We start from the raw sequence: 10,575 nt of genomic DNA on the forward strand, positions 1-10,575 counted from the left end.
TTCTTCACTGTGGCGGCGCATCGATCGTGTGTTCCCTTATATAGGGATTCACAATCTATGACGTCAGACCTACAGCCACACCCCCATACAGTTGTAAACACACACTAGGTGAAGCCTAACACGTTCAGCGCCCCCTGTGGTTAACTCCCAAACTGCAACTGTCATTTTCACAATAAACAATGCAATTTAAATACATTTTTTGCTGTGAAAATGACAATGGTCCCAAAAATGTGTCAAAATTGTCCGATGTGTCCGCCATAATGTCGCAGTCACGAAAAAAAATCGCTTATCGCCGCCATTAGTAGTAAAAAAAAAAAAAATTGATAAAAATGCAATAAAACTATCCCATATTTTGTAAACGCTATAAATTTTGCGCAAACCAACCGATAAACGCTTATTGCGATTTTTTTTACCAAAAATAGGTAGACGAATACGTATCGGCCTAAACTGAGGAAAAATATTTTTTTTTATATATTTTTGGGGCAATTTATTATAGCAAAAAGTAAAAAATATTGCATTTTTTTCAAAATTGTCGCTCTATTTTTGTTTATAGCGCAAAAAATAAAAACCGCAGAGGTGATCAAATACCACCAAAAGAAATCTCTATTTGTGGGGAAAAAAGGACGCCAATTTTGTTTGGGAGTCACGTTGCACGACCGCGCAATTGTCAGTTAAAGCGACACAGTCCCGATTTGCAAAAAGGGGCCTGGTCCTTTAGCTGCATTTTGGTCCGGGTCTTAAGTGGTTAATTCACTTGTTTGTGAGGGTAATTTAGAACGATTGTTTCTGAATAAATGTTGTGGGATAATGCACTTGGTTGGTGCGCCCTCTTTTGTTCGTTTTTTTTTTTTCATACCAAGAACCCCAGTGCTGCAAGTGCTAACTATTAAGCCACTTTGCTACCCAGTTATATTAACCACTTAAGGACCGCCACGCAACGATATACGTCAACAGAATGGCACGGCTGGGCACAAGGGCGTACATGTACATCGCCTTTAAAAACCCAGATGTGGGTCGCGTGCCGGCGCGCTCACGCCCCGGTCCGAAGCTCTGTGACCGCGCCCCGACCGTCAGTGTTCCACAATCGGGTCACTGAAGCTGAAGAACGGGGAGAGGTGAGTGTAATCAAACCTTTCCCCGTTCTTCTCTGTGGCTTGTCACTGATCGTCTGTTCCCTGTCATAGGGAATGACGATCAGTGACGTCACACGTCCAGCCACGCCCCCCTACAGTAAGAAACACACAATAGGGCACACCTAACCCCTTTAGCGTCCCCTAGTGGTTAACCCCTTCACTGCCATTGTCATTTTCACAGTAATCAGTGCATTTTTATAGCACTTTTCGCTGTGAAAATGACAATGGTCCCAAAAATGTGTCAAAATTGTCCGATGTGTCCGCCATAATGTCGCAGTCACGAAAAAAAAAGGCTGATCGCCGCCATTACTAGTAAAAAACAAAATATTAACAAAAATGCCATAAAACTTAAACCCTATTTTGTAAACGCTATAACTTTTGCGCAAACCAATCAATAAACGCTTATTGCGATTTTTTTTACCAAAAATATGTAGAAGAATACGTATCGGCCTAAACTGAGGAAAAAATTACGTTTTTTTATATCTTTTTTGGGGATATTTATTATAGCAAAAAGTTAAAAAAAATGCAATATTTTTTTTAATTGGCGCTCTACTTTTGTTTATAGCGCAAAAAAATAAAAACCGCAGAGGTGATCAAATACCACCAAAAGAAAGCTCTATTTGTGGGGGAAAAAGGACGCCAATTTTGTTTGGGCGCCATGTCGCACGACCGCGCAATTGTCAGTTAAAGCGACGCAGTGCCGAATCGCAAAAAGTGCTCTGGTCTTTGACCAGCAATATGGTCCGGGGGTTAAGTGGTTAAAGATCGATAAACACTTATTGCGATTTTTTTTACCAAAAAAAGGTAGAAGAATACGTATCGGCCTAAACTGAGGAAAAAATAATGTTTTTTTTATATCTTTTTTGGGGATATGTATTATAGCAAAAGGTAAAAAGTATTGCATTTTTTTTTTAAATTTTTGCTCTATTTTGGTTTATAGCGCAAAAAATAAAAACCGCAGAGGTGATCAAATACCACCAAAAGAAAGCTCTATTTGTGGGGAAAAAAGGACGCCAATTTTGTTTGGGAGCCACGTCGCACGACCGCGCAATTGTCAGTTAAAGCGACGCAGTGCCGAATGGCAAACAGGGGCCAGGTCCTTTACCTGCATAATGGTCCGGGTCTTAAGCGGTTAATGAACTCAAGTGGTTCCGTCATAGAGGGCAAGAATAAAACACGTTCTTACAAGCCGAGCTCTATCAGAAATACATTTGCGGTCAATCTTTGTGATGCACCAGATTCTGAGGTTCGGCTTTTGATAGGAATAGGTTGAAGTGGGTGAACGACGTACATCGCGGTTCGCTGTAAAATTAGGACAAAAACTTGCTGACTCTGCAAGAATTTGCATGTTATGGTTGTATCTGTTCTACATTCGATCTACAATCCCTCTCTGTACACCTCTCAGACTGCAGAAGGGCTCATTCACACAATTGATGTCGTGCCTGAGTGTAGCGTCTTTGATCGCTTTTCCAGCGTTTTTTATTTTTTTTTCACGTTTTTGCACGACTTGCACGTTTGGATGCAGCTTTTTTTGGGCTTTGGCGTTTTTTTTATTAGCCAATAGAGAAAACTATTATCCCTTTCATCATTTGTTGCTCGATATTTCAGCTTTTTAAGCTTTTCCATTAACTTGTACTTCTTCTCTTCTTATTTTTATTATTCATTTATTATAGTGGGCCAGATCCACAGAGAGAGTACGCCGGCGTATCTACTGATATACGCCGGCATACTTTTTCAAATTTCCCGCGTCGTATCTTTAGTTTGAATCCTCAAACCAAGATACGACGGCATCTGGGTTGGATCCGACAGGCGTACGCCTTCTGATCGTAGATGCAATACTTCGGCGTCCGCTGGGTGGAGTTCTCGTCCAGCAAATTAGCTATTTCCGTTGATCCACGAACGTACGCGCGGCCGTCGCATTTTTTTACGTCGTCTCTAGTCGGCTTTTACCGGCGTATAGTTAAAGCTGGTATTTTGCGGCGTATAGGTAGACTTGCCATGTTAAGTATGGCCGTCGTTCCCGTTTTTAATCTGAATTTTTTTTTATTCTTTTTTTTTTTTTTTTGCGCAAGTCGTCCGTGAATCGGGATGGACGTAACTCACGTCTAAGTTAAAAAAATGACGTCCTAGCGACGTCATTTAGCGCAATGCACAGCGGGGAATTTTTGGAACGACGCATGCGCAGTTCATTCAGCGCGGGGACACGCTTCATTTAACCACTTAAGCCCCGGACCAAAATGCTGCCTAAAGACCCAAGGGGTTTTTACAGCTCGGGACTGCGTCGCTTTAACAGACAATTGCGCGGTCGTGCGACGTGGCTCCCAAACAAAATTGGCGTATTTTTTTCCCCACAAATAGAGCTTTCTTTTGGTGGTATTTGATCACCTCTGCGGTTTTTATTTTTTGCGCTATAAACAAAAATAGAGCGACAATTTTGAAAAAAATTCAATATTTTTTACTTTTTGCTATAATAAATATCCCCCAAAAACATATATACATTTTTTTTCCTCAGTTTAGGCCGATATGTATTCTTCTACCTATTTTTGGTAAAAAAAAAAAATCGCAATAATCGTTTATCGGTTGGTTTGCGCAAAATTTATAGTGTTTACAAAATAGGGGAAAGTTTTTTTGCATTTTTATTTTTTTTTTTTACTACTAATGGCGGCGATCAGCGTTTTTTTTCGTGACTGCGACATTATGGCGGACACTTCGGACAATTTTGACACATTTTTGGGACAATTGTCATTTTCACAGCAAAAAATGCATTTAAATTGCATTGTTTATTGTGAAAATGACAATTGCAGTTTGGGAGTTAAACACAGGGGGCGCTGTAACATTTAGGGTTCACTGTGTGTGTGTTTACTAGTGTAGGGGGGTGTGGCTGTAGGAATGACGTCATCGATTGTGTCTTCCCTATAAATGGGATGACGCGATCGATGCGCCGACACAGTGAAGCACGGGGAAGCCGTGTTTACATACGGCTCTCCCCGTTCTTCAGCTCCGGGGAGCGATCGCGACGGAGCGGCTATAAACGAATAGCCGCGCCGTCGTCCCGGATCGCTCCTGAAGCCACGGGGACCGCCGCATGTACGGGGGGGGGTCCCGATCGGACCCCCGACCCACGTCAAGCAGGGCACGTATATATACGTTGATGTGCCTGCCTGTGCCATTCTGCTGACGTATATGTACATGAGGCTGTCCTTAAGTGGTTAAATGAAACCCGCCCCCTAATCGCCGATTTGAATTCCGCCGCCAGAGATACACTACGCCGCCGTAACTTACGGCGCAAAATCTTTGAGGATTCGAAATTCCGCCAGGTAAGGTACGGCGGCGTAGCGTATGTCCGATACGTTGCGCCCATATATTTCTCTGTGGATCTGGCCCAATGTTTTTTTTTCATTAGGGTAAGAAGAGGTTCAAGTTTAGTTTTATGGTTAAGATTAAGAGTTGGGGTTAGGGTTATTTATTATTACATTTTATTTAATATATGAATAATAAAAATAAAATAAAAATGTAAAATAAAAATAAATAATAAATTCAATAAATTAATACTAAGTAACAACAAAATAAATAATTAACGCATAACTTTAACCCTTAAAAAATAAAATAATAATAAACAATTAAACACCCTAACCTAAAATACCTCAACCGAGTGTTGACTCGCAAGATTCAAGCTAAATAGGCCTGCAGTACCTCATTTGGCCTGAGGTAACACAATGGGGTAGATCCACAGAGAAATAGATCGGCGCAGCGTCTGTGAGATACGCTACGCCGCTGTCACTTACTTTTGGCTGCTTTGAATCCTCAAAGATTTCGCGCCGTAAGTTACGGCGGCGTAGTGTATCTCAAGCGGCGTAACGGCGCGTATTTCAAATCGGCGATTAAGGGGCGTGTTTCATTTAAATGAAGCGCGTCCCCGCGCCGAATGAACTGCGCATGCGCCGTCCCGAAATTTCCCGCCGTGCATTGCGCGAAATGACGTCGCTAGGACGTAATTTTTTTTAACTTACACGTGACTTACGTACATTCCGATTCACGGACGACTTACGCAAACAAAAATAAAAAATTCAAAATTAAAAGCGGGAACGACGGCCATACTTAACATGGCAAGTCTATCTATACGCCGCAAAATACCAGCTTTAACTATACGCCGGAAAAAGCCGACTAGAGACGACGTAACAGAATGCGACGGCCGAGCGTACGTTCGTGGACCGTCGTAAATCGCTAATTTGCATACCCGACGCGGAAAACTACGCGAACTCCACCCAGCGGGCGCCGAAGTATTGCATCTACGATCCGAAGGCGTACGAAGCCTTACGCCTGTCGGATCACACCCAGATGCCGTCGTATCTTGGTTTGAGGATTCAAACTAAAGATACGACACGGGAAATTTGAAATTACGCCGGCGTATCCAGTGATACGCCGGCGTGATTTCTTTGAGGATCTGCCCCAATATTTTTCACTTTTTGTTATAATAAATATCCCATTTAAAAAAAAAAAAAAATTAAGTTTAGTCCGATACGTATTCTTCTACCTATTTTTGGTAAAAAAAAAAAAAAACGCAAAAAAGGGTATAGCGATTAGTTTGCGCAAACATAACACCTACAAAACAGGGGATAGAATTACTTTTTTTTTATTATTTTTTTTTTTTTTTTTACTAGCAATTGCGGCGATCTGCGATTTTTGGCACGACTGCGATATTACAGCGGACACATCGGACACATTTTTGGGACCATTCACCTTTATACTGCGATCGGTGCTATAAAAATGCACTGAATTACTGTATAAATGTGACTGTCAGGGAAGGGGTTAACACTAGGTGGCATCAAGGGGTTAAATATGTACCCTGGGAGTGATTCTTACTGTGGGGGGAGGTGACCGATGGTTGTCCCCATGTACAAGGGACACGCCATTGGTCTCCTCTCCCTGACAGGACGTGTTTACCCTGGCCCTGTGACTGTCGATCGCAGGTCCCTGGCGGACATTGCGGCCGCCAGGCACGCGCATCGGCACCCGTGTGACGCGGCGGGCGCGCGCCCCCCAGTGGCGCGCGGCCGGAGGCCGCATATAGACGGCCTCCCGGCAGATCAGAGCCACCTTGCAGAGCCTTCAAAGGGCCACAGCTAGTGTAAAGGAAAGGAACGATTGGCCAGGCTAGTAAGGTTGCTGCAATAGCTCAAAAATAACTTTATTAACAACAAACACCCAGGACAGAGCTGGTAGTAGGAGGTCACATTCTTTCATATCTTTAGACAAAGTCCTTTTCATATACAAAATGAGTCCCAGCGGGTGATTCCCCCCCCCCCCCCCGGGTGACCCCCCCCGGGTGACCCCCCCCAACACAAATGTATACGGGCCCCATTGTCCATGACACACAATTCCCAAATGTCAGGGGTCCCTCCACCCCCGAAATATACTCATCCCCACCCCCAACCCCCCCCCGGCTGATGAGACAGGAGAATTGCAGCTTCAAAATAACAACTAAAAGGTGAAACTTGTTTTTTTTCCCCCCATTTTGGATAGAGTAAAGGAGATTTATAACTGTCAGTTTTGCCCATCTGTGTCTTCATTGGGGAAATTTCCCTACACTTCCTGTCCCATAGCCACAACAGGAAGTGAGAGAGAACTACCGATTGTCACCAAAATTAGCGTCCTTATTGGGGAGATTTCCCTACACTTCCTGTCCCATAGCCAAAACAGGAAGTGAGAGAGAACTACCGATTGTCACCAGAACTAGCGTCCTCATTGGGGGAGATGTCCCTACACTTCCTGTCCCATAGCTGCAAACAGGAAGTGAGAGGAAATCCCTCCAAAGTGAGAAAACCCCTGGGTTGTCACCAAAACTAGTGTCCCCATTAGAGAGATTTCCCTTCACTTCCTGTCCTATAACCAAAACAGGAAGTGAGAGGGAACCCTGGTTGTCACCAAAACCAGTGTCCCCATTAGAGAGATTTTCCTTCATATCCAGTCCCAAAGCCAAAACAGGAAGTGCGAGAGAACCCCTGGTTGTCACCAGAACTAGTGTCCTCAGAGATTTCCCGTCTCATCCTGTCCTATAGCTGAAACAGGAGGTGAGAGGAAATCCCTCCAAAGTGAGAAAACTCCTGGTTGTCACCTAAACTAGTGTCCCCATTAGAGAGATTTCACTTCACATCCAGTCCCAAAGCCAAAACAGGAAGTGCGAGAGAACTACTGATTGTCACCAGAATTAGTGCCCTCATTGGGGAGATTTCCCTTCACATCCTGTCCTATAGCTGAAACAGGAAGTGAGAGGGAATCCCTCCAAAGTGAGGAAAGCCCTGGTTGTCACCAAAACGAGTATCCCATTAGAGAGATTTCCCTTCACTTCCTGTCCTATAACCAAAACAGGAAGTGAGAGGGAACCCTGGTTGTCACCATAACTAGTGTCGATATTAGAGAGATTTTCCTTCATATCCAGTCCCAAAGCCAAAACAGGTAGTGCGAGAGAACCCCTGGTTGTCACCAGAACTAGTGTCCCCATTAGAGAGATTTCCCTTCTCATCCTGTCCTATTGCCAAAACAGGACATGAGAGGAAATCCCTCCAAAGTGAGAAAACCCCTGGTTGTCACCAAAACCTGTGTCCCCATTAGAGAGATTTTCCTTCACATCCAGTCCCAAAACCAAAACAGGAAGTGAGATGGAACCCCTGGTTGTCACCATTAATAGTGTCCCCATTAGAGAGATTTCCCTTCTCATCCTGTCCTATCGCCAAAACAGGACATGAGAGGAAATCCCTCCAAAGTGAGAAAACTCCTGGTTGTCACCAAAACCTGTGTCCCCATTAGAGAGATTTCCCTTCACATCCAGTCCCAAAGCCAAAACAGGAAGTGCGAGAGAACTACTGATTGTCACCAGAATTAGTGTCCTCATTGGGGAGATTTTCCTTCACATCCTGTCCCAAAGCCAAAACAGGAGGCGAGAGGAAATCCCTCCAAAGTGAGGAAACCCCTGGTTGTCACCAGAACTAGTGTACCCATTAGAGAGATTTTTCTTTCATATCCAGTCCCAAAGCCAAAACAGGAAGTGAGAGGGAACCCTGATTGTCACCATAACTAGTGTCCCCATTAGAGAGATTTCCCTTCAAATCCTGTCTCATAACAAAGCAGGAAGTGAGATGAAACACCTGGTTGTCACCAAAACCAGTGTCCCCATTAGAGAGATTTCCCTTCACATCCTGTCCTATAACCAAAACAGGAAGCGAGAGGGAACCCCTGGTTGTCACCATAACTAGTGTCCCCATTAGAGAGATTTCCCTTCACATCCTGACCCAAAGCTAAAACAGGAGGGGAGAGGAAATCCCTCCAAAGTAAGGGAACCCCTGGTTGTCACCAAAACCAGTGCCCCCATTAGAGAGATTTCCCTTCACTTCCTGTTCTATAACCAAAACAGGAAGTGAGAGGGAACCCAGGTTGTCACGAGAACTAGTGTCCCCATTAGTGAGATTTCCCTACACTTCTTGTCCCAAAGCCAAAACAGGAGGTGAGGGAACCCCTGGTTGTCACCAGAACTAGTATCCCATTAGAGAGATTTCCCTTCGAATCCTGTCCTATAACCAAAACAGGAAGTGAAGGGGAACCCAGGTTGTCACGAGAACTAGTGTCCCCATTAGAGAGATTTCCCTTCACTTTCTGTCCTATAACCAAAACAGGAAGTGAGAGGGATCCCCTGGTTGTCACCAGAACTAGTGTCCCCATCAGGAGGATTTCCCTTCACATCCTGTTCCATAGCTGAAACAGGAAGTGGGGGGTATCTAAAAGATCCCCAAAAGCCCCTAGCCACTAAGGCATGCCTAAAGTGCTGCAGGCCCTGTGATTGGTCAGATCGGTGCAGCAGTGACAGGCTCCCCTCTGACCACTACTTCCCCTCTGACCATTACTGCCCCCGCTGACCTCCTGCACCGTCACGTGACGCCGAGCTGACAGCTCCGGGCCCCGCCCCGCAATCTGCCAAGGGTGGGCGTGGCCCGCCCGGCGATGACGTCCGTCTTTGTTCTGTGGCTGCGCGCGACCACTCGTCTTTTCTTTCTGGTTTTGGCGCGCACCTGGTGCACGCGCGCCGATACAAGTTTCAAGTCACCCTAAACATGAAATAGGATGTAAAAAATAAATTTTGCGTCTCAATTAAAGTAAAAAAAAAAAAATAGCCCGCCTGCTCTTTTGTCTGTAGATATTTTGTGCGCAGAGCCCGCCCGCACCCAATTATAAAACCATTATTCTGAAAGTTTATATAAAAGCAGTTTTGGTGCCAAGAAGCTCGTTGAATATTATAGAAATCTTCGCGTCATCTGCGGTCACCCCGAGTTGGTAAAACATCGCAGCCGAGTTATCGTATTGTGCCCGCCCGCGTAGCCATGGTACCATAGAAAACAAAGTTCTACTTTCCGTTTTTAGGGCCCGTCCGTACCTATATCACTGATGTATTCAGTTGCTACAAACTATAGAAAAATCAGGGAAACCCGCATACTGTGACTGCTAATTCCATCCCACGAGATGTAGAGCAGGAATAAAGTTAGATTTGTAGCCCGGAATGTGTGTAAAAGGGCAGCATGAGAAAAGATTCGCCCGCCCGCGTCACTTTATGTCCCGCAAGAATGACAAGTGGCAGTGTGTGTCCGGGGCCCGCCCGCCTCCTATTTCCACAGCTCCTCGGGCCCGCCCGCTCTGCTCTCGGCACTGCGCTTGCCAAACCCTCCCGCTGTGGTGTGGTGTGTATCGGGCCCGCCCGCTCTTCTCCGTCCCAGGCGCGCTCCCGGTGCTCGGTGCGGTGTGTGCGAGCTGTGAGTGTGAGGTGCCTCTTCTTCTCCCCGCCTCCCTCCTCACGTGTCCCGGCGGCGGTACAGGAGAGGCAGGGAAGGGATCTCCTCACATGACCCGTGTGTTTGTCCCCGTGATCAGATCCGCCGGGCCTCCCGCCTCCTCCTCCCCCCCTTCTCCTCCTCCCCGGGCCCCCCCTCCCCCACACACCGCCCGGGGGGTCCCCCCCAACACCACCACCGCCGACACATGGACATGCTGGACCAGAGCCTCGACTCCGCCACCGTCAGGTGAGAGACATAGAGAGAGAGAGGGGGGACACCAAGGCAGGCCGGGGATCGCGTGAGGCCTACATTGTGCCTGAGGGAGGGGGGAACCAACCAGGACCCCCCCCTCTCTGTATACTATATGTGTGTGTATATATTACATTGTGACTGGGGGGTACATACTACTATATACACCTACTACACTGTATACATTATATATACACCTACTACACTGTATACATTATATATACTACTATATACACCTACTACACTGTATACATCATATATACACCTACTACACTGTATACATTATATATACTACTATATACACCTACTACACTGTATACATCATATATACTACTATATACACCTACTACACTGTATACATTATATATACTACT

At 45.4% G+C, this 10,575-nt stretch overlaps 1 protein-coding gene across 3 annotated transcripts in view; it reads left to right on the forward strand.

Annotated features, from left to right (window-relative positions):
- Positions 1 to 9,840: 9,840 nt before the first annotated feature.
- The window catches only part of USF2 (upstream transcription factor 2, c-fos interacting), a 37,091-nt gene continuing 36,356 nt past the window's right edge, over positions 9,841 to 10,575 (forward strand). For 2 of the 3 annotated variants that reach the window (XM_040327251.1, XM_040327252.1), the window contains exon 1: positions 9,841 to 10,198. In XM_040327251.1, coding sequence (XP_040183185.1) covers positions 10,158 to 10,198 — 41 coding nt within the window. In that variant the 5' untranslated portion in view covers positions 9,841 to 10,157. The remainder of the gene's footprint in view (positions 10,199 to 10,575) is intronic. The other variant, XM_040327253.1, reaches the window with a different exon arrangement.

This window comes from Rana temporaria, chromosome 10 (assembly GCF_905171775.1).
Source record: "Rana temporaria chromosome 10, aRanTem1.1, whole genome shotgun sequence".
NCBI classification, from domain to species: Eukaryota; Metazoa; Chordata; class Amphibia; order Anura; family Ranidae; genus Rana; species Rana temporaria.